At 39.5% G+C, this 25671-nt stretch overlaps 1 protein-coding gene across 8 annotated transcripts in view; it reads right to left on the bottom strand.

The window, feature by feature from the left end:
* LOC137187590 (3',5'-cyclic-AMP phosphodiesterase 4C-like) overlaps positions 1 to 25671 on the bottom strand; it is a 118001-nt gene that overhangs the window by 13244 nt on the left and 79086 nt on the right. For 5 of the 8 annotated variants that reach the window (XM_067596599.1, XM_067596600.1, XM_067596598.1 and 2 more), the window contains 7 exons: positions 8764 to 8955; positions 8035 to 8076; positions 6685 to 6721; positions 4519 to 4592; positions 4386 to 4435; positions 3987 to 4099; positions 1264 to 1357 (listed from right to left, as the gene is read on the bottom strand). In XM_067596599.1, the coding sequence (XP_067452700.1) occupies positions 1264 to 1357; positions 3987 to 4099; positions 4386 to 4435; positions 4519 to 4592; positions 6685 to 6721; positions 8035 to 8076; positions 8764 to 8955 (602 nt within the window). Of the gene's footprint in view, positions 1 to 1263; positions 1358 to 3986; positions 4100 to 4385; positions 4436 to 4518; positions 4593 to 6684; positions 6722 to 8034; positions 8150 to 8763; positions 8956 to 25671 lie in introns of those variants that run through there. The other 3 variants (XM_067596603.1, XM_067596601.1, XM_067596606.1) reach the window with 2 other exon arrangements.

Below are 25671 nucleotides of genomic sequence, written 5' to 3'. Positions count from 1 at the left end.
GCCTGTTTCTTCATAAATCATCCTTTTTCACTTCCTTTCCTTCAAAAAGAAACCGCTCCTCTCATTTTTGAAAAATCTTCTTCAGACATCATTTCTTCCTTTCTTCTCTTCTTTAGTTCCTTTTCTTCCTCTTCCATCTGATCCATTTTTTTATTCCTTCAATAAATTTATCCCCTCTTTGTATTTTCTTGAAAAATCCTCCTTCTTGGTTTCCTTTTCCATTTTTTTTCATTTTCTACTCTTCCTGCCCTTTATAAATATTCATTTGCTGAAAATCTGCTCCAACAGAAAACAAGCAAAGTGATCTTCATCTTCGTTCTCTGTCCCATTTATAGTACAGAATGCCGGATGACATTCACAAATGTTGAATTGGGTGTAATGATAATTTAATACAACGGACAGCCAGTACAGTCAATAAAGTCAGTTGATCCGATAATACAAATCCATTTCTTTCTGTTACTGTAGAAGAGCTGAGCAGCACCGCAGCACACTGACTGACTGATGTTTGAGATGATACAAAACGTAATTTGCACAAGATGATATTTTAATATATTTTATTAGAAACACGTCTCAGTACAATTCAATACAGTTCAACAGCACCTCAAACAGCAGCAGCCTTAAAAAATACCGTACAATTGTTTTAGTTGTTTTTGAAGCAAAGATGCTACAAATTTACTGGTTCTGGCTTCTCAGATTAGTTAATGCTTTTCTTTGTCACACATGACAGTAAACTGATTGTCTTTGGATACTGGACTGCTGGTCGGACAAAACAAGACATATGAAGACATCCCCTTTGACACTGGGAAATAATTATGTGCATTTTTCTCTATTTTCTGACATTTTATAGACATAACAATTCATCAGTTAATCAAGAAAATAATTATAATTTAGTTTTTGAAAATAATTGTTAGTTGCAGCCCTAATCTGAACATTATGATGTTCACGAAGAGTAAGATTTATGGCGGGACTGTCGTGTTAGACTGTGTGTTACTGAGGGTTTAGTTTAGTGTACCTAATAAACTGGCAACTGAGAGACTAATCTGTAATATTTGTCTGCACGGACTAAATTTAATTGTCAGTTTGCTGGTGAAAACAATTTAATTCTCATACAAATAGGATCGAGGACACTCCTTTCACATGACTGCACATTTGTTCTATTAAATATACAACAAATTGCCTTGTACTGCCATATTGCTTTATAAAAGTTTTGATTAATTAAGACTTTTGATTTAAATGCTTTGGCTATCAGTGTTAAAAACTCACCTAAGAATGTGCTGGCGATGAACTCTGACACCTGGTTCCCTGAGCGACTGGTCTCTGACAGCTGCGTCAGTTCACGGTTCAGCATCCTCTTAAACTGTGTGGACAAAAACCCCCACAAAAACCACAAACAAACAAAGATGTGGTTAGTCCAGGTAAACTTTAAATAAACATGTTGAAATACACAAACTGGGTTAAAGGTCTATGTGTTTTTAAACATGAATATAGCCGTGAAATTAATTCCGATACTGTCATGTAAACTGTATATAATGAGACCACAGTGGAGACAACAAGTATTGTGTTTCTACAAACTAAGACCACATTTCCCATAATCCCTCTGTAGTCCCTGTCACCCTTTCCCTCCTTGTAGGGGATAAACATGTTGGGAGGGATTTTCCACTGGAATTTCACTGCATAAACAATTATAACTCACTTTTATAGACACCTTCAGATTCATATTTCTACTTACTTTGCTTTTAATTTCCTATTTGTGTTTTGATAACTTTGTGTTTTTTGTATTCTAATGTTTTAAAAAAAGTGTAAACACAAATACATATTATACACATATCTAAGAAAGGTGCAGAATTATATGCAAATAGAAAGAAAAATAGAATCTCAATACATATGCACAATCAATTTTATGTAAGTTCAGACATATAGTGGGTGGCGACCGAGATAAAAACATATTTACATTGTTGAAAATGGCCTGTATCATCTACTGTTTGGAAAATGTTGATCAGGCTGGTCAGGCTGCACCTAACTCAACCTTCATCAATTAAGTAAATAATGTATTTGCATTCATGTCATTTGGTTGGTTTGCTGTACTTTAAAATTTAACACTGCAGCCACTCAGTAGTCACACACTGGGGTCGACAGATCTGGTGTCATTTAACATTACAGCACATTTATTTCAGTCTTTACATGTTTGTTATGTTTTAGATAAGCTCTAATATATCCAACAATGCTGCCTGTTTGCAGACATCAGGGAAAAATCTGCACTTTTGGTATGAAGAAATACCAGTGCTACATTCGTTCCAAAAAAAAAAAAAAGTTTTTTAAAAACAAAAGCGTTCAGTGTCTCCCCCTGAGTTTTATCGCAGCAGTAGCTTCCACACTGATTATGTAACAGTTTTGGCACGTGGTGGCCGAGGAGGGAGGGAGGAGATCTGGGTGACAGAGTGATGCTGCAGTGGTTGCACGGCTACTATGTGACACACATATGGACACACACAAAAACATGAAACATAATCCTGTAGCTATAACCATATTTTGTCTGTTTATTATCTAGTTTATTTCTCCTGTAGCTCCTTAATATAATCACTCTATCAGGCTTTTCTTTGGTTTTTTCCTCCCTCTATTTCTCACATATACACATGACATATTCCAAATTACATGTAACATATTTCTGCTGCTATAAACCTGCTACAGCTTGTAACAATCATGACAGTTTCTCCCTCTAACATGCAAGTGTTTGCCCCTTTTTCCTCTGTTTCTGTTTCTCGTACACACACACTCATACATGCATAGGCACACACACATTAATCACATTCAGCCCGTTGGTAGAAACGGTCCTGAGTCAGATCCGACAGGCTGGCTCACTAAGTTTTCAGCCCCCTGCAAAGCCTGCACTGCCGATCAATAAATCCCGATGTAAACAAGGCGAGCCAGCCACGCTCCCCATCGCTCACCTGTCTGAGTCTCCAGCACAGACAAACCCAGAGAGCCGACGCAGGCATGTCAACCCCCGCATGTTGATGTTAGAAGCCGCTAAAATCCAAAACGATGAACAGACAAGTCTGCTTTCTTAGTGACGGGCTGTAATCTCCACGCTCAGCAGAGACGGTTTGAACATGAAATAAGTCCGCTTGGAAATAAAAGTTCCCATGTGCTGTCCTGGAGGTGAGGGAGGGGGGCGGGGGTTTGAGGGGGGAGCGTGGGGTGGGGTGAGGTGGGGGAGAACGGGGAATGTGGTCTACCATCGGGGGAGAAAGGGTGTGACTGCAGTCGCTCATCCAACTACAGTCACACACTGTCAATGGGAAACCTAAAGAGGGAGAGAGAGCGAGGGAGAGGCTGTGAGGAACCCCCCTCCCCCGCCCTTCACGCTGGTCCCCCCTCTCTGTCCAATCAGATTTGTCTGGCTTCAGGGGCTGGGTGGAGGAGAGGGATCTGATTGGCTGAGTGGGAGCTGGAGGAGGTTTGAGTGTAGCAGCCAGACGGTGGAGAGGAGCGGGGATGGAGGGAAGTGAGGGGATGCTGATTAACTCTTTCAGTGGAGGGAGACGCCATTCATGAACCTGAGTGTTTGGTCGTGTTCACACTGAGATCTTAAATCAGATTTTTCCCCTAAATGTGACTCAGATCTGAAGGTTTCTACACACAACTCAACATTAACGATTTTTTTCCAAACTTGCACCATTGAGCTACAGAATCAGAGCTTATGAATAAAATATAAGCAGTAGTTTGAAAGTTAAAATCAAAATTATTTATTGGAAAAGCCATGAGAAAAGCAAAAATTATGAAGAACAGCTGATGCAAAGACAGAAGATTATTTTTTGTATGAAGGTGTCACTCATCATGTCAGACTGATTTTGTCCGGTTGAAAAATCAAAACTTGTTTCATGTGTGTCTGTAACAGCGCGTAAGACCTGTAATAAAACGTATGGACATGACATCACCGACCCCATCGATGGATCAGTGAAGTGTGTATGATTGAGTCGTCTCACCTTATTGGATGCCATCTCGCTGACTGAGTTTCTCGTCTGCAGCGTTTCCAGCTGGTCCAGACACCAGTCTAGCTCTTCTAGTGTCTCCATCGCCAGTTTCTGGTACGGCTCCTCTGAAAGGTCAAATGCAAACAAAGGTCAGAGGTGGGAAAGCCGTGAAAACACCCACATCTCAAATATGTTGAGTGATTTAAAGGTGTTATATTGCTCCTGGTTGATGACTTTAAAACATTTATAACCTTCATACATTAAATTAACAACTAACAAGTACATCTTTCATGTTCACAGTAGTTCCACAAAAAGACAATAACATGATAGTTTTTTGCAGTTTCTATGTGATAAAGGCAGTTGGCATTATTGAAGAGAACAGAGTTCATCTGAGGTGATATCAGCACTGACCTGAGAGACATGGCTTACACATGGACGGCTGGTTGCTGCTTGACGGCCGTCTGGAAAAAAGAAACAGATGAGGTGTTAGTAGAATAACGAGAAAACAACAAGTTACTCATCCAGTTTCTTTTCCTGTTCTTACTTGTTTCCCACACGATCTTGCAGATGTGTCAGAGCAGCAAAGTTACTTCTCACCGTTCGTAGACTGGCGAGAACCTACAATGAGAAAGAGAAACAAGTGAGTGCTGGAGGTGTATGAATAAGTTTAGATGGAGACAAATGGGACATGTTTGCCTTAATGTTAGAAAAATTAGGAACTACATCATTATTACTGCCTCACACAAGTAGTTCAATGATGAAAAAAAAAATCAATTTAAGTAGGAAACAAATAAAAAGCAAGATTGACTTGTGGGTTGGGTTTTAATTTGGGTCTTCTCCTGTGAATCCTCAATATGTGTGAGAGAACTGGTTTAAAAATCACTTCACACTTCGCAGGAACAACTTGCACCTGTTGAAGGACTTTTACACCTTAATGTCTTTAAATCAAATGTCACTCAGATACTTCTGTTTGAGTTGGATCATCAAATCTGTCTGGTTTCCAAATCTCAAATGTAAGAAAACAGACACGTTAGAGTCTCTCTTGAGTTTTAAAACTCCACAGAATTGACGTTTGTTCTTCTAGTTAGAGATTTGACACACACTTGTTCACACTGTTCGACCTTTATGTGACCCAAACATCGTAAACGAATAAATATTTCAGCAGTAAGTGAGACGTTGTGTGTTTTTTTCCTAATTTTTAGTGACACAGTACGGTCACTTTTGAGAAAATAATATCTAAATGTCTGTGAAACGGCACTTCAATGCTTTCTTATAATACGACACTGCTAACAGGTTGTATAGTAAATTTGATAATATGTGCAGTAAGAATGGTTCAGGTAAATTACTTTATTGCAAATGAATCCACCTGCAGGTCAAAAGTAGATTTTGGATATTGGTTTGGAAATATCACATGTACACAGATTGTGTTAATAGGCCTGTGTTGGAAAGCACACGTACACACACACACACACACACACACACACACACACACACACACACACACACACACACACACACACACACACACACACACACACACACACACACACACACAGACTCAGAACAAGCTGTTCAGTACAAAGAAAATGTGTGTGGGTGTTTTCTGTGAAAAATGAACCATCTCCTATTTCTCAAACTGGTGATTAACTACCAGTGAGGATACGTGTGGACAGTCTGGGCAGACCCACACCTACATTTATGAAGTATTAGTTTCAATGGAAACTCTGCTGTATATTTAAATGCAATCTGTCCTTGGAAACAACAAGTGCTCCTTTATAAAAGCTACAGACCAAATACAGCACAGTAGCAGTCAGTCCATGAACTTAATCTGCGTCTACACCAAAGTTTTTTTGGCAACGTTAAAACTTTCATCACTGCATTTTTCATAAATTTTCATAAACAAACATCCATAGAAGGTTCATCAGTTTGTCAGAGCAGGGTCAACAGGAGTTTACAACCCTGGATATAATATAAATAATGTAATAATCAATATCCTCCTTGTAAAGGGAGGCTTGCAAACCTATTTTTCCTTGTTAAAGGGCTTTTTGGGGTGTTTTTCCTTATTCTCATTTGTGATTTGTGATATTGGGCTATACAAATAAACACTGACAACTGACAGATGATTATTGCACACCATGAGGCTATCTATTAGGCACACTAAGGACGGACAAACGCATCAATCTAATCAATCATTTTTATCAGAAGTAGGCAAATCTAGGTTTGTAGGTTCTACATTGAGCTTCTTTACAGACGAGACGCTGCTCTGGTTCACTGACAAGAAGAGCTCAAACATTAGTTTTAGAAATCCCTTCTCAAGTAATAGAAATATAATTTTCACATAATCAGACGTATTAAAACATGTTTTGTGGAACTGTGCCTCTAACATTTCAGTTCAGCAGCGTTCAGCAGTTCATGGTGGTAATTAGGGCTGCAACAACGATTATGTCATTATCGATTAATCTGTTGATTAATGGATTAGTTTTTTTGGTCCATAAAATGTCAGAAAATGGTGAAAAATGTCGATCACTGTTTCCCAGAGCTCAAGATGACGTCTTCAAATGTCTTGTTTTGTCCACAACAGTCCACAACCCAAAGATAACGCCCACTTTTGATGTCAGATTATTTCGATTTAAGGCAAGTGGTTGGCAAACTCTGGAAATATCTGAAATACACAAAGTTGTGTGTTGAAGGATGTGTAAACACTACTAACCTGTGCAAAAGGAGTCACTATCATGTCTTCTCCATGCCTGCAAAAACCACAGACAAACACAAAACAATCGTCTAGTGAAAAAGCCAGGGGACAGATCAGGTCTGGAAATGACACAAGGTTCCACATCCTCAAAACACAAACATACAAATAATGACAACAAACAAACAAGTTTGTTGTCATTAAGATCTTAGTGAGGACTGTAGAGGAAATCTCCAGTTGGCTGAGACCCGTTTTTGGTCTCAAATATCACACTGGATTTAGGGAGAGGAGATTTTATTAGTTATACAAATATTTCTTGGAGACACTTCATGAGGAGATTTGAGTTAAACCTCAGAGGGCAGAGCAACAGAGCCACTGCTTCAAATAAGTTTAAATAAAACTGAACCCAGTGGGAAAGACAAGAAGTAAGAGACACTGGTTACTGGCAAGAAAACACTTGTATTGCATCCACCCACTGAAGTTTAACTCAACCGATTAAGATAAAACCTGTATTATGTGATATTTTAAGGATTAACTATGAATCAAATGACAAATTTTAGCTCACTATTCTAGTTTTTTTCAAAAAAGACAAAATTAATCCATCTGATGTCTCAAATAAGATGATGATGTCTCTGCTGAATGTGTAAGTAGTCAAATGTTCGCCTACTTACACATCAGGCTTGTGTTTCTGTGAATGTTTTTGGTCTCTTTGACTCAAATGTGGTCAAAAATCACTTGATGCAGATTTTATTGCTCCCTTACACAAGGTATGCCTCCAAGATATGTTTTTATAACTAGAACTACTGTATGTGCAGGTGAGGAGCAGTGTTCATGCGCTGGGTGGTGGGAAAGGCAACTGGTGGGAAGGTAGAGCTCTCTGGAAGCTTCAGGGTTACGACATGCACCTCATAACCATTTAGACTTCATAGAAAATTCATGCTGCCAGTGGAAAGTACAGCGACAGAGTCAGACTCACATCAAATTGTACATCCCTCATGGCTTATAGTCCAGCAAACATTTTGATGTTGAATAATTGCAGATATGATGGTGTCAGCACTGAAAACCTGTATTGTCTTTTCATTGTTTTGTGAAATTGAAGCCTAAATATCACAAACACATTTCTATGTCTATTTTTAATGTGTCATTTAATCGTCATACTGGTACATGTTGGGTTCACCATCTGTCAAATGCTTGCTGGGACTGTTTTGGCTTTTCAAAAAACTTTTTTGGAGTTGAGCATCCAGGGCATGTTCTTCAGGTTGGGGTCTTGAAAAAGTGACGTGTAAGTGGGGGGAGGTGGGTTTCAATCATGACAACATGGCACAGCCAAAAGAGACAGAAAAATCACAGCAGTTTCACACTTTGTCTCACCGAGGTAGCCAATTGACTTCCCAATTCTTCAATCCCTCCTCCCTTCAAAACAAAGGAGCGACAGCTATTGGTGGTCGAGGCCCCATTTACACTCTGGCTTCAAAGAGACTGCTAGCTGCACAGAGAAATCTTTAGCTGTATAAACAGGCAGAAACTGGATGAAAAACTAGCTGTGAGCTAAAATCCAGATTTGGTTTTAGTTGGACATCCTCGAGTTAGAAATACTGACTGCTCTGCTCTGTTTACACTCACCAAGTCTAGCTCTGCTACCAAAAGCCTCTTTAAAGCCAGATGCCAAAAATGCATTTTTCAGAATGTAAATAGGATCTTGGATCAGCTTACAAACATAAATATTCACAATAAATTCCACAATAACTGTTTATAGTATGCGTGGGCTGAAAGAAGGCATAAAATTAAACATCCATGTTTCATTACCAAATTAGATCCACAATGCGACAGAATTCCTCATTTATGCTTCAGTGTAATTGGGCTGAACAACAATAAGCATTTTCAGAATATATAATATAACAAATACATTTATTTTTCAGTGTGGAGGTTCACTACTGATGAAAGACTGGTCTCCAGCACCTAGTGTGGATCCAAATAAGTAAATTATTATTTAACATCTTAAATACACACAAAAATAATGGTTCTATTTGTTTACAATAAAAATGCGTCATCAGTAACGTGGCGTTGAAATGATACAGATAACATCTTTAAAGTACTCACAGGTCGCTGGCAGTGGACGAGTTGCGGGACATGGTTTTGGGCGAAAGGTCGAAGTCTGAGTCAGAGCGGTAGAGGAAGGACTCGCGGCGCTGACTGTGAGGGAAGTTGGCCTGAAGTACCAGACCAGAACCCGGGCTAGTCTGAGAGTCCAGTGGACTGCGACCCACTGACAGGCCATTCTCCACATCAAAACTACAGAGAGAGAGAGAGAAAGAGAGAAGAAGAAATACATAAATACCATTTTGTTTCACTTCATTATTTGTTTTGTTTCATTATCTCAAAAACTGGAGATGTGATTCAGAGGTTTGGAACCAGGTTTATCTGCTAATACAACTACTGATTTTAACATAACTACTACTATTACAACCTTTGCTGATCTTAATACTACTATCACGACCACTGCTGCTGTTACTACTGCCACTTACTTCTATTACTGCTCTTGTTGAAAATACTACTACTGCAACTGCCACCAATAATTCTTGACTAAATATTATAAAAATGTTACATGTGTTTTACCAAAAGCAGCCATCAAGTTAATAAAGAAATCAAAACAAGTACAAAAAGCAGAGCACAAGAAAAAAGCTGAGTACAATAAAAAACAACATAACAAGTAATATAAGAAAACTGTAAAATGTAAAAATACCCTTTAATGATAGAGATCAAGAATGCAACACTGACTGGAGTCATTTAGACAAAGAAAACATTTCAAAGAAACTCTTATAAGAAGTATTTTGCCATATCTTCGGTTCAAATAAAACATGTACGTAATAATCAGCATCTCATCAAAACCCTCAAAACAAAACATCCTAAACCGCGTCACCGACACGATCACAATGAGGTCGGTGACGACAGACACGAAGCAGATAAAATCATAAAGTCACACAAGAACAGGATGTGTATAAATATTCATGTTGCATAGTTCAGCAAGTTCTAGCTGGTAGCAGGATTAACATTTTCTAACCTGGTCGTCTTTTAAAACAGGTGACCTTGTGATTACTCGCTTTTCACAACCAAACACACACACACACACATCTTTCCCTCTGTTATCTCCGTATGACGTCAACGCTGACTTCATGCATTTTACGTCAGTAGAGCTACTTACCCATAAAAACCTCCCCTCAAACCCCCCCATCACTGCTACCACATTTAAAGGCGACCTTTTATAAAAACAAAGGTCTCTATTTACTGTATATAATGCATATGATCTACGCTTTTAAACAAATGAGTCGAGTGAAAGCCATTCGCCTTTTTGCCAGCTGGATTCAGTCCAACTCCTGTAACCGCACCGTATCACAGCCAGACTCGACCCTGATTCAGCCCCTCTTAAAGTCCTTCCAATCAGGATGAGGTCAGTCTGCAGGGTCTGAATTACAGGGTTCAGTTGTACCAACAGTGAGTCTTCACATCCATTCAATAAATTTCCTTTTTTTCCCCCTTTTGAACCAAACTATATGTTTGTGCAACCACAGAAGAGCAAACAGATAAAACTACAGAGGGACGACAGAGAAGGGTTGGGGGGGGGGGGATGGAGAAGAACTTGACTTTGAGCTCTAGACAGCGGGGGCGGTGACACAGTAGTAGAGGAAGTTAATCCTCATGCACTTTTTCCAGCCTCACCACCTTCCACATGCCTTCAGTGGGGGTGTGCCTTGCTCAAGGACACTCTGACACTCGTTGATCAGGGAGCAGAGTGCACCGTTTATCCCCCTGATGAGAAAAATTGAAACTAGCGACCTTCTATGACGTAAATTCTGCAAGTCTCCTACGTTATAAAAAATAACGAATCCTCCTACTACTGATGATTATGAGTGGCAATTTCAAGGGAATTTTTTGTGTATTTTTATCAACTAGGTTCATTCTCATCTTTGTTATGCCGCTCCTCTCTTCTCCGGTCATAACAATAGAAAACAGAGCGAGCCAGCAGAGCAATTTAAGGTTGCTTCTGTGTCTATTTTTAGCTCAACCTGCCTGCAGCGCTCCAGCAATAGCAGTGTCTGATAAATGAAAGATGGCTATTATGCAATCGATGCTGAATGAAACAGGCCCAATTCACAGAAGCAGAGAGAGAGAGAGAGACAGTCAGAGAGATGAGGAGGATGAGGAGGAGGGAGGAGGGGGGGGTCGTTCAGGAAGGCTGTATCCAGCACTGTGATGTGGTTCGCCATCTCGCACCTGATTGGTGTGACGAGGCAGAGAGGGGCTGGGCTGCAGCAGGGCTTACCTCAATGATGACACCCCAACTGCCACCACCACCACCACACCTCACCCAACCTTATTTTACACCCCCCGCCTCCCCCTGGCTCAGTGTAGTCGGCCGTGACGAGGCTCCATCAGAGGAGACCAGTGACGTCAGACGCTATAAATAGATCTGCCTGCCAGGAAAGAGGGGAACTGAGAGACTTGTGAGGGAGCTTACGTCGACACCCCCGTCTCCCCCAAGGCAGGGTGCAGATGATTTCTCCTCTTCCTCACGGTTACATATATGAGGGATTTTCACTGGTGAGATGCTAAATTGTTTTAAGGACGACTCCTAGTAAAAAAGCAAAGTCTTCAAACACACCTTGCAGCATTTTCCTTTGAACTTTTATTCAGCTGATGCTCCCTGTGAGCAGTTAGGTTGCTCAAATGTGTTGCTCAAGGACATTTTGACAGTCTACTTGGCCTCTGCCAAGATCGAACAGATGGTCTATGCTGGTGCTGAGTTCATTCAAGCAAATCATTCCATTTTGTGACGTGTGAGCGATAAATATTGTCAGTCGTGAATTTGAACTGTTTTTCAGATTCAAAGTCAGGCGGGTTATTTTTTTTATGGATCTGCCATGTCAGTAGTTTTAATACATTTTTCTCTTTTAACTTGTGTTTCCTTCAGATTTTCCTCTCATAAGTGTGGAAAAAAACCTTGGTAGACCATAAGAGGACGATACATCTCTCCATTAAAGCACAGATTTATGAAATTCATTTTGGTGTTAGCAGTTTTTTTTAAGGCAAAGTCACCTTACAGTCCTATTCAGTGGTTCACTCAGGATCTATTACTGTCTTTACAAAAATGTAATCGAACAATAAAATTAGATTTTCAAGGCTCACACATCAGAGATGAATGGCCCTAACAGGAAAACATTAATATTTATTTTTCAAATCAACTCTCTATATTAAATTCTGCCTGCTATTTAAGGCTGCAATGATTAATACAAATAGAGATGACTGAACAACAGACCACTATACATAAATTATGAAGTAATGCCACTAATGGTTGTGGAAAAATGTTCATGTATTTAGAGTTATCTTTATGCTTTTCATTGCAGAACAAGATTCATAATGTTTTGCATTCCACAGACTGAAAATCACGACTGAACTTGAGCTTTTCAGCAGTTGTAGGTTACTGGTACATCCTGCTGGTCAACGGAAAACAGTAGGGAGACGGCTCCCACTATTGAGGGAAACAAGGTATTGCAACAACTGTCACTGTTGCATCTGTCCTGTGTTAATACAGCAGACAATTATGTGTTTAAAACAAAATTATCAAATTTGTTTGATAGACAAGATAATGCATCTCACGCTCAACTGATTACAGACATTTCCTGTAAACACAGGATGTCATAGAATCAGTCCACCTTAACGAGGCCCCCAAGGCTCAAATCTAGTCTTTTATCTATCCTGATCTATCTGTACTGAGTCTAGATCTAGTTGAGATATAATTTAGTTCACATCTGGTACCAGAACTGGACTCATACGCATTTTGAATTTGTAATCGGCTCTTTTTCAATCCTTCCCGTCCTTGTTCCCAATTCAGTTGGTCTATAAACCAGCTGGAGCAATGAATATGCAAAATACGATGGACGATTGGATGATGAATGTTGTAAAAGTTGTGTGTGGTTTTATTTCCTCCCAATACTGGTAAAACTGACAATACTGCTAAAAATGGACGACAAACGCACAGCAAAATATGGCTCGTTGATCGTCCACTAGGCTTCTGCTGCAGTGTTAAAGAATTAACAAAACTGTCAGAACAAATAAAAGTTAATCTCTACTGACAAAAAACAGTCTACATGAATGTGCGCCCTGTTCGGAAGTATAAGGTAAAGTTTAGTTGGGCCTAACCAGTCCGTGTTTTTCAATCTCTAGAAAAACCCCAGTAACCATTCAGACCATCATGAAACTGTAAAATTGCCGAAACCAAACTAAACAACTACTTCTACCACTAAATTGTTCTTTCTGTTACTATTTAATACTGGTGTCACCTGCACAACTGGCATTGCTTGTTAAGCAAATGCTTCTGCAACTTGTTACTACAGGCATCCTCCCTTTAAACAGACAGACAGACAGACAGACAGACAGACAGACAGACAGACAGGCTGGCAGGCTGGCGTCTTGTTCAGTTACAGCATACATAACACGTTGACCTTGGTCTGTCTCCTGCCTCCAGCATTGTTCTCCATTTCTCTGACGTAAATGACAGCTCCCTTTTCTCTCTTTAACTCTGTTTTACTTAACTTTTCTCACACACACACACATAAACGTCCCTTAACACCCACATCCTAACCTCTGCTTTTGTTCCCAGGATGTTTAGTTTGCACCTCATCAACATATCTTCCCTCCTTTTTCTTGAAACCAAATACAAGCCTGCAGTTTAAACGTGGTAATCAAGAAAGTTTCCATTTGATCATTGCTTAGTGTTGAGATTGAACTGGGATTACAGTTATTGCTGAGGTGACTGTTTTTCTACATTTTTCCAAGGCATCACCCATATTTGGAAACAAATCAGCTTCATCAGACTCTTCATTTTGATTTAAAATGTTAGTGAATTGATTTACAGCCACAACACAGTGAAGTTTTTCAACAAGAGACACTATGTTCATTTAAAACAGTCACTGGAAGGATGCTTTTCATTTGAGTTACTGTGTGTTCACTTTTGTGTTAGAGCCGCCTTCATTTGCTTGATGCAGCGATATTTTAAGTCATTCTTAGAAAGGCTTTTTGGGGTAAGTCTTGGGGCAAAAAGTTAAAACCTCATGATGGGAAATGCCAAGCATGACCAGTTCCAGTTGGTGTGTGTGTGTGTGTGTGTACGCTTGTGTGTGGTGTGCTCATGGGAACCAGGGCCGAAGGATTTAAGCAACTTACTGTTGTGTATGTGAAAGTGATACAGAAAATAACAGTCAAGGCCAGATGTTATTTGATTGGGAGATGACACAGGCCCAGAGTCAAAGGTCGACCCACACACATACACACACATGCTCCCTCCTGTTTTCTTTCCTCGTAGCGTGGGAATTGGCCGAGGGGCCTCAAACATCACACCAGGAAGGAGGCGAGAGGTGAGGAGGAGAGGAGGAAAACAGACCAGGGAACACTTTATGAATATGTGTGTGTGTGTGTGTGTGTGTGTGTGTGTGTGTGTGTGTGTGTGCATGTGTGTGTGTGACAGACGAGAAAAGATCTTCAATTAACTAATGATTTTAAATGAATGAAATGAGCTAAAAACAGCATAAAGGCTTTGCTAAATAGCTTTTGAAGGCAATATCATTGTGTGTGTGTGTGTGTGTATGTGTGTGTGGGAGTGAGAGAGTTCAGGGAGTAAAGAAGGTTTGTTTGCTTTACACCTCAAGCCTATTGTATATTTGATCTGAAAGCAGCAGAAAAAATACCCCACTTCCCCCCCATACAGCACCATGCCAAACAGATCTTTCCTTTCACTGTCACAGTGTGGTTTGAGCGCTGTGTGTATGTGTGTGTGTGTGTGTGTGTGTGTGTGTGTTTACGTCTTCATGACTGCACACAGAGAGGAGATGTTGGGCAGCAGTGTGGGAGAGGAACCAGCACAATAGTTATTCATCTGTGTGTATCAAGTTTCAGACTTTATCACAGACACAATCTCTTCTATTAAAAGATCTTTCCATTGTTTTGTAACTTAATACGTTTACTCGGTGCTGATGAAATACATGCACACGATTAACAGGCCTTTTTGTTATTTCACATCAGCAACATGTTTCCTGAAGAGCCGATTGATCAATATCAAACTGTCCAGGTCCAACTGTTATTTCACACCTCACAGTCTTAAAATCACCATAAATGTTAAGATACAAATGAGCAAGGCACATTTAGGAATCAGCTGCTCGACTGGACAAAAAGTGAATGAATTTATGGAATACAGTGCAGAGCTTCACTGGATAAACAAAGAAGACTAGACGAGCTGAGTTCAGCCTGAAACAGTGTAAAAATAATACAGAAAATACACTTCTTAGAAGCTGTTAGATAAAAGAAATAACTAGCAAGAATTCAAGCCGTCACAGAGGCTCAAAGACGTAGATAATGTGACTGATAATCTACCTCAGAAACTGAAAAAAAACACTCCACTAAGTTCCGGTGGGAAAACAGAAGAAAACGACTAAAAGCTGCTCTTCTCACCGTACTGCATCAAAGGAAATTTGTTACGCATGCTTGACTCTAAGTCTGCATTTCTCACCTTGAACAGAAAAAGCAAGTTCCCAGCACTATTGTGGCGATGCAAAACTCGTGTATTGTACACGTTGTATTTGCAGTGATTTCGTTATTTTTGTTATGATTAAATTGGGTCTAGAATTTCTGCCGTGCTGGATGCTTTTTTCACTCTGGACGCTGTGACATTTCCTGCAACCAGCACCCTGAAGAATTATGCATTTGTTTAGGAGATATCAGATTCTTTTGAATTATCATGCAGCCGCTGTTGTAACAGCTGGTTTCTGTTAATGAAGCGGTGTCTTTGGTACATTTCACGTCACACCTTGGGTCAGTTCTCATAGCACTGGTTGAATTTCTGTTTTTTTATTATTTATAGTAAAGAGCAGAGAAGTCTACAGCATCATCTTCATATTTTTTTTTAAAACTACTTCCACTGTTGTATACAAAAATCCTGGACTGAAACCGAGTGCCACACCTCCATGAAGAACCAGCTGCTCTTTCCATCCACCTGACCAGCCACTGTGGATCGCTGTCAAAACACAGCAAAACACTCCTCGTCCAACACCAACATCTGATCTCAGAGCAGCTCATGTCTCTCTAAATATAGCTTAGGGGAGGAGAAGATCCCGTCAAGTCAAGCCAGCTGCTGTGTTTATTATTTTTCTGTGTGACCTTTGACCTACAGGCGGAGGAAGGACTCTTGCCTTTGAAAACAGCGGACCTCTGTTTTGATTTGCCATAAGAGGAGAGACAGAGAGAGAGAGAGAGAGAGAGAAAGCAAGAAACAAGGGGTGGGGGGCTAAACTATTACAGGCCTTGATCCACATCAGATACTGTCTGCAACCTGAATAAACATTATTACATGTTGAATATTGTGGAAAAGTCATTTGAAACTACTAAACTAAAGTACTTGTGCAACTATTCACCACAAGTCATGTCCAGGCATCTGTAAGTTACAGTTTAACATCTCTTTTTGTCAAATACACTACTGTAATACTATAAATGAGACAAACTGCAAACGTTTCAATTAGGGCTGCAACTAACATTAATGATGTTGATTATATTTTCATTATGTGTGTAGAATTATGTTAATACTTTTAGAATTACTAATTTTGAAAAAAAAGGTTTTAAAAAGCCAAACACATGTTCCCAAAGCTCAAGTTATGTCTTTACATTGCTCGTTTTGTCCGACCAGCGGACCAAAACCCCCAAAAATTAAATTAAAAATGATACAAAAGAGAAATCAACAGCAAATCCTCACATTTGACACATTGGAACTACAATATGTCATTTTTACTTAATCAAAATTGTTGTTGATTAATTTTCTGTATATGCACTAATCTATCAACTGATTGTTTCCTCATTATCTGTTCATATATTAATAGTTTTTGGACTGATGCGTCATTAGCAGCCGTAACACTGAGTGGTCATTTACTGTATGTTGCTGTCTGAGTGTTTTACTTCAAGCAATGATTTCCTACATTTCCCAGAATACCTTTTGACAGCTGAGAGTACAGCAAAAACTTTCTGCCTTTAATTTTAATATGAGTGTTCCTGGCTGAGAAACAGTAAGTCAACTCTAAGTAGCCTTGCTGCCTTGGATTCTGGTCTGTTTTATGTCCAGGTCTACACGCTGGTCTCTGTGTCTCTGAAGGATTTCTGTTTGTATGAATGTTGAAGCTTAGTGCAAAAAGTCTAAAAAGAAACCTTTGATCTTAGCTTGTGAAAAACAAACAGGCAAACCTGACATTTGCCATTTTTTTGTGATACAGTGATAAATTATATTTGCTCTTTTGTTCTCCTCTGACAGGAAGTGCAGAGGTTGGTAATAATTCAACGTAAAGCTCAGAGATATTTTATCAGGTTATGTGTTCGCTGTCTTGGATATTTGAACTGTTTTACTGCGGTTAAAGGACAGACTACTAATGACAAAAACCTGTAAAGAAAGGTGGCCTTTTTAGCAGAATGGTCCTTAAAATATAAATGTGATTGATGTAGTGCTGAAGTGGTTAAATTTTTGGAGTGCAGGACGCCTCAAAGGTTGATTCACTCCTCCGGACGGGTATTGATCGTGGAGTCTATGGGCAGTGATTACCTCTGTCCTTCCAGCCGGGGCAAAAATCCATACAGTGGCTGATCAGCATTAACATCATTACAAACTGGTTAGGAGGGTAACACACTGGGCCAGAACCACCCAGAACCACACACACACACACACACAGGCAGTTTGTGATTACAGCCCCAGCAGTAGAGATCTAGATTTGGCTCCAGCATCGACCTGAAAATCGAACAAACTTACATCACACTGGTGCGCAACTGGACAGGCAAGTTCAGGCCACACACGCACACACACACACACACACACACACACACACACACAAACACACAGTCTGTCTTTGCCCAGCAACAGGCCATGCTGAGTGTTCCTCTAATCATGTTCATATGGCACTAATTGGCGCCTTTCGGTATACAGTGATTGAGTCCGGCGGTGAGGCAAGATTGTGCCACTTCCTCCTCCAATTAGCTGAGGGCAACCCAGGAGCAGCCAATCACACTGCTCATCAGCGGGACACGACAAGATGGAGATATCGGGGAAGAGAAAGTCTTTTTCTGCCTTTTTTGTCTTAATTGTTTTAAGGTGCTTAGTTCATATAAAGCACTCAGAATCTTATTTATTATTATCATTAACGACAATAAGAGGAGGAGGTTACATTACCCAATGAAAACTGAAAAAGTAAAATCTAATTTGTATCTATATCTTACATATTTTACTTAACAATGTATACATATTGTTTAGCATGCACAATATCAGGTGTCCGACCCGTAAAATTACACTTGAGATACTTTTTTTTTTCCTTTTCCAAATTTAGTTTAGCAAAACACGATTTTTTTCTGTGTTCATATTTTAATTTTTGGCATTACTGTTCTAATCTCTGCACAAACTTAATACTCTAATAATAATCTTTGAAGCACTCACATACAAACACTGCATCTTCTCTCTCCAGGTGTGTCTTTGTCATCTCTCAAAACAAATTAAAGTTGTATAAAGTCCCGTCCAACCCCCGGTCTTTCCCTACCTGGCATCCTGCTGTGTGGGCGCAGCCCTGAAGTCTGTGTAGGTGAGGTTCACCTGTGACAAACTGCGCAGGAGCAGGATGCATGCGGATGCCTTATTTCCTCATTCACTTGTATTGTGTAAAAAGTCCATCAAAAACACTATTGTCTAATCCTGCTACACCGTTATGGAACAGAGGCTCTTTGTAAAGTGTTCATCTGTCCCTCAGTTGATCATCATCATCATCCCTGGAGCCACAGAGAAGTCAGAATAACACTCAGTCCAGTATTCTAGCAGTGATATTCTACACAAGTACACACACAGTCACACAAACACAGTCACACTTGTCTGCTGACGTCAGTTGTGGTTTCATGGTTGTCACTGCAATGCCGATCGACCAGCTCGCAGGCCTGCAATTATTCCCGGCCCAGTGCTCTGCTCACTGCAGTTCTGTTTTTCCACCAAATAAGAGAGTAGAGCACAAAGGATGCTATGAAACGCGCTAAAAAGATACAAGCCGGAAACCAGCTGGCTGAACTTGTGGACGCAGTGGGATTTCTGTTGAGGCGTGTTTGTTGTAGGAACGGAGCGGAGAGACTCCAAGGACTCGGAGCAGAGGCGTCCTGCGGTTCAGCGGGTTGAGGCGTCAACCATGATTTAACAACGATTTGGGGTCAAGTCCAGTGAACCGCTGCTGTCACTCCTCAACCCCACGTCACCGCTTCCTGTCACTCCTCATCTGAGGTCAAAATTGTTATTCGCAGAAGCGCAGATTCCTGTAATATGTGTTTGTTGTGAATCATTTAATGACGCTGACCTGTTAGATTATAATAATAACAATGTCAGTGAACTGTTTATACAGAAATTATTAATCTTTCTAGAAAAATGTATACAATAATAAATGTTGAATGTTATTTCTTAAGATCTCTGCCGGTACACTCTAGAGACAAGGACACCCCAGAGAGGAAAAGTGGAGTGGTGTATGACATCATCATGACATCACATGTAACAGCTGTTGGGAATAGTACATCAGTAAAACAGCAAACCCTGGACAAGAGACTGAATGAACGCCAGCTTTCTGTGACCACATGACTGAAAGCCGTCACAGCATTGACTGGGAAGGGGTCAAAGGTGACGAGGCTAGGAATCAGTAGACGGCTGGAGAAAGATCAAGGAGACATCTTTGAACATAGACAGGGGCTACAATCCCTCCTCCGATATACGACCACCTGTGACACATGATGACAACTAAGCAAAGACCATCAGCTGATGAAGACCATAAGATGTGGCTGAATCATTTTGGTGGATAAACATCATTCGTGGCAAGCAGATATTTTACTTTACCAGCCACTGATGAGCAACAAAGTTCATGTCTGATGATTTTTAAATCCATAGCGAGGAAATTTGAAAAAATATTTTCATTATCATTTTCCTGCCACCATACTCAGTCAAAAACGTCAAAACTCACACACATTTTCCACCTTGGAAGTAGGTGAAGTTGTGCCAGACTCTCCGTCTAGCATACTTACTCATTCAGAGCTACTCTACACGTCATCTCCCAGTGCTGAGAGAAACACTTAAATCGATGGATAAAACCCTTTTATTTTGGCAGAATATGTACTGCTCTTGAGGTTGAGTCAGTGTATTACATTAGTGTGGAGAGCTGCAGCCCCTCAACAGAACCCAACAGATACATGTCACTTAGATTTGGGATACACAAAATACACACGGCATGAGATGACTGTGACATGTATAAAAATAAACTAAAGCAGACAGAGCTGCAGTCTGAGGAGGGAGAAATATATCAACACTGTCAGCACAGGTGAGTGGAGTCAAACCAGCTGCAGGAGGCCGTAATGAGAGCGCTGATACTGTCAGTGATACTCACAGCTGACTCACACTCACGACTTCGGTGCCTTGTCAGAACTGACGTGACTCTTCATTTACATTATGTTGCAACATGCTGCCAGCTTGCAGTGACCTTTGACTTTATGTAGAGTGAACTGTGCGTCACATTTTAGTGTTGACATGGGCTGAGGCCCAGAGGGCTGGCGAACCTGTTGTGACACCATCAAAGGTCAGATCTCATTGCTGAACTGGTTGGAGGGACGCGACAGACAGCACGAAAAGTCAGGCGATACCTGCATGGAAACTACACAGGTTAAACTGATATTTCACTCAGATTTTGGCCTTTTAATTGAAATATCAGATTCAGCCAGTTATGGAGGTTCTTTTGTGTCTTTATTATGCAATCAAACAGAAAAAAGTTTGCAATAAAAAAATAGATTTGAGAGCAAAACTATCGACACTGTAATTAAAAGTAAAATAAAAGTGTGATTTATAAAATTTTTAACCTATTACGACATCACAGATCGTTAAACAAAAGCAATCGACATGCGCCAGTTCAAACATAACATTCTTGCCATTACTAAGACGGAAGTTATGTGTAAACACACCTCCACATTTATTTCTGTCATCTCCACTCAGCTCTGTCTTCTCCATGGATTTCAAAACTCCCTCTCGTTTACTAACTGTGGATGTTGCCAAGCCGTCACTCCGATCAAGACTGGCCAATAGAGACGCGTCTTACATCTTTCAGCGTAGGTCCCGCCCACGAGATTCAGCTCAACAGCAAGCAAAACTTTTGGATTTGTGAACAAAAGTTTTGGATTTGCATTTCAATCACAAATTTATTTTACTTGCAATAAAAGATTTTTTGATCACAGTGTCGATAGTTTTGCTCTCAAACCTATTTTTTGATTGCAAACCTATTGTGCTTGATTGCATAATAAAGACATAAAATAACCTCCATAGCCACTCACTGTTGTCCAGATATGATGGAGCTTTTTGTCTGACAAGATCGACAGAATGAAACACTGCAAATGTTGATAATTTCTTATGTAAATTATTCACTTAATTATCATGTTTTTTAAAATGTATCCCATGCTGTTCCTACCTTCTGTACTCATTACTCAAACAGTAAAAGCCTTTCAGTGAAAAATATTGACCTAGGATTTATTATTAAGCAGCTTTGTTCATGTTAGTTAGGTTCTGACTTAAAAACTGGTCCAAATATAAAGAGCTGCAGTCATTTACTCCACTGTGGCCAAACCTCAGACCTCCAACACACAGTAAGCCTTAGCAACGCTGATCCCCATGCCATCCTTCACCTAAAGGCACCGCCTCAGCACCATGTTTAGCCGGAGAGAAAACTCAAGCGCTGTTTCAGATACTTTTCAACCCTGACAAAAAACATATATATCTGAAGGCCATTTTCAGAATTTTGGAAACATTATTGCTCAAATCTTATTAGATACATCAATAGAAAAGTTTGATAAGAATGAGAGCAAAGATACATTTAAGGCACTGAATACAAAATTGTCAAATATTAAGATATTAAATAAAAGTACAAAATATAAACTGGCTCACACTTTGCCAAAACACACAGCTAGAATTTTAAAAATCTAACTATGGCGATGAAGAAAATGTTGTTGTTGACTCTTCAACATTGATTAGATGTTTATAAAAACACCAATTGATTAGACTCAGCGAAGGCCTGTGAAACTACTACGAATGGCGACATATTAAAGTGTCAATTCACAAGCAGCGAAGAGCACGAGGCTGCACGTACACGACACATTTCATCATGACTGTCACCAATATGCTGAGAGCAAAACGCCTCTGACCCCAGCGATTAAATCCTGTCTGATATAAAAACAAAAAAACCCCACCAGAGCTCTAATTTATTGAGTCATGTTAATCTACGTGTAGTACATCAAACACACACACAAAAAAATGTTACTAATGGACTGAAAAACGTGATTATAGCTCAGGATGTGGTTGATGATGATCATCAAAATTATGTCGGTTATTCATATGAAGAAAATCTAAATAGTTTCTAAACTAAAGTATGAATAAAATAAAAATGATTGTATTTAAATATTAAAATATTACTAAACAACCTATTATGGCTGCTTATAGGGCTGAGTTACTTTGATGTTATGGTGCAGAGCAACTTTGGTGACTACAGAATAAATATAAGTAGCGACATAATCTCTGTTATTATTATCATCAAGATTGATGAGCTGTTAGTTCCTCCTCTCACTGTGTGAGACAATATCCAGCTGACATCAGTGATCTCGACTGCGGGGTCGGGGTAAAACCTGATGAGTAAGTCTGACATCAGTCCTCATCATCATCACTGAGAATACAGATCTGCTGATGAAAAGAGCAATAATGGAAAAAACCCCAGCTGGGAGAAGAATGAAAGGTAGGAGTAGACAATATAAAATCCTCTTTCACTGTTTATGTGATTTTAAATAAATGGAAAACCAGGTGTGGTTTTGGTTAATCCAGCACATGAAAAACCTGAGAAATTGAGGTACTTTGTCACATTGCTCCAATCCAATCATATCAAAATCCAATATTGTCAAAAAAGTTAATCTCCTGGTACTTTCAATATTGTCCACAATGGTCTAATATACTCAGTCATTGATAACTGCCAATAGTATCAACGGCAAGGCAAATTCTCTGATAATTGACAAATATATGTTGTCTCATGGTAAATATTGTCTTACTGGATCCACCAGTTAAAAACAACTTATGGGCTCAACACTGAATTTGATCTTAAATGCTTCTTGTTAATTAAACATACTGTATATACTGATTAATCAATTTCTGTATTATGATGTTCTTTTGGACTGATCTTCACAGTGATGGTTAATCAGAACTCTTATTATATTATACATTAACATCTGATATGGACTTAAACAGGCCTACTTGGTTGTGTTTTGTAAATATAGTGTTACAATTATGTCTTTTGTCCCCTTTTTGTTAAACTGATCTTTTAATGTTGTGTTCATCATTATTATTAAAATGTAAACCTGGGGCCCCTAACAATATATTGTTTGTAATGCCTAAATAAATACAGGCCCATGGGTCCATTTCTATGTAGCTCTTACTTTAAGATTGTTGTCTTAGTTATCTGAACATTTGAGGAGTATAAAGCTGGGAGTATATCCAAAAGCTATCATGTCAAAAAATGTATATGGAATGAAATGTTGATGTGTTATCTTAACTTTTAATGTTCAATGACTGTGATGAACTCAGATGAACCCTTGTAACTTATTGTTGATGTCACTGAGTGTGGATTTAGAGTTGTAGCGATTAGGTGATTAATCGATTAGTCGATTATTCAAATTTTCATAATTGAATAATGATTTTGGTCACTTTTTTAAAGCAAAATACCAGAAAATAGCTGGTTTAAGCTTCTCAAATGTGATTATACATTATAATAAACTGAGTATCTTTTCAGTTTGGACTGTCGATCAAACAAAACAAGACATTTGCAGACGACATCATGAGCTCTGAATTATAACAGGCATTTTTTACCTATTTTGTGACCTTTTATAGACAAACCGATTAATTTATTAATCAAGAAAATAATCGGCAGATTAATTGATAATGAAAATAATCATTAGTTGCAGCCCTTTGTGGATTAATACCAGGTGTGAGACGCATATATAAGGCTTTATTTGACAAGCGGTGATCGCAATGTCGGTTATGTAATTAAATCATTGGACCTTAGTGTGCGGTCATCTTCTCTTCAATATATTCCACTGCCACGACCAGCACCTAGTTTTTTTAGTGTCCACTCACCAGATAACTCTTGCTGATATACGATCTTATTGCCTTACTCTAATGACAGGACAGAATATGACAGGATGACTGCAGGGGAAACGAGGGGAAAATATAACAAGACGAGACAGGAGAGGACGAGGACGAGAAAAGACATAATATGGCACTGTGAGTAACTGAGTAGTATGAGGAAACTGAGCTGAGAAGAGACAACTATCAGATACATCACAAACCTTAAAGCAGGAGCTAAATATCTGCGCAGATGCACATGAACGTCTGTTTTGCCAAAACTAACTGTAAACCTCTAACTTCATGAGGTAAAACGATGACGATTGCAGCAGCATGTTTCCGTCTAGGGATTAATGGAAACTACACAGGGTGCAGGGTTAAAGGGATTTGGACGATTACAGTGTGCGCTCTACTTTTCTCCGCTGCTTTCTGACTGTTATTACACACATGTGGTTGATCCATCAGGCCTATAAATACGGTCGACTCAGCGTTCATTAGCCATCTCCCTTTGAAGGCTTTTTATTGGTGGGTTGACATTATAAAGACACTTTGATCCCCCTCCCCCGCCCAAACAGGCTGACGTCGTCTTGACTTTCTCAAAGGCCGGCTGCAAAATTAGTCATATTTCCTTCTGTGACTCCTAAGGCAGCAGCCACTTTCAGGTATACTCGTCTGCTGAGAATAAAAAATATGTGTTTGTAGTAGTACATGAGGCTGAATGAACTATATAACTTCAGTTTTCTCATCATTGTTACTTAATCATTAATCAATATCTTTAATGTTCTCTCATGATGAAACAGTTGAAATGGCAGCTATTGTCTAGTAGTAATAGTATCTGTAGGAGATACTAAGGAGTACTGCAAGTAGGCTACAACTCTGATTGTGCTTCGTCTTATTGTACTAATATTATACTTTTCAGCCTTCTGACTATGTGTGCACATAAAACTTCACTCCATGAGGTCACATCACTCACTCAGCTCGAGAAAAAAGAACGATAAACATCATGAATGCAACATAAAACTGGTTGCAACCCATCCTTAACAAACACAAGACTTCCTGAATGACTATAGTATAGTGTCAGCTGAAAAACTGTGGTTAAAGCTGTGAACGAGTGCATGCATTCTGTTACGTGTGTTGAAGAGTGTGTCAAACAAGCAGAAAGATCCGACTGCAGATACGCAGTAGATGGAGGGTATTAAAGGGTGAGTGTCACAGTGGTAGTGAGAGAATAAATATTTGTGTTTTCGCTAAAAGCTTCACCAAATACACACACGGATTCAGATGATCCTGACTCAGATCTTCCTCTACAACCACATCATTCTGTCTGAGTCACCATTACACTAATAAAGCAGCACTTAACAACCAAACTCGGATGATTTGGTCAGTCTGACCTCAACTTTACCGTCTGACTGCATTATGTCTGCTGAGGAAACCTGGCAGATAGAGGGCAGCTGACTATAGATGTTATTCTAACACCCGAGATTAAAAAGACTTTGATCTGAGATTTGTTCAATCTATTACCTGCAAGTTACTGCCTCTGACCCTTGACCGTCTTACTCGTCATTGCTTGAAATGTTGCCAATCCAGAAAATGTCGCCTCTTTGTGACCTCACTACTGTTGTAAAAATCACAACAATGAAAAGGTTTGAACTAATTCTGCAACCGGTGTTTGTGAAAATTAAACGTATCAAATATTGTAATGACACTATCAAAAGTGAAAATACCAGCCGGTTCTCTATTAACACACCACTGAGTCGTGCAGATGGAGGATG

Source organism: Thunnus thynnus, chromosome 8 (genome assembly GCF_963924715.1).
Source record: "Thunnus thynnus chromosome 8, fThuThy2.1, whole genome shotgun sequence".
Lineage (NCBI taxonomy): Eukaryota > Metazoa > Chordata > Actinopteri > Scombriformes > Scombridae > Thunnus > Thunnus thynnus.
Note: the sequence above shows the minus strand (reverse complement) of the source record. Positions and strands in the feature narration are given on the sequence as shown.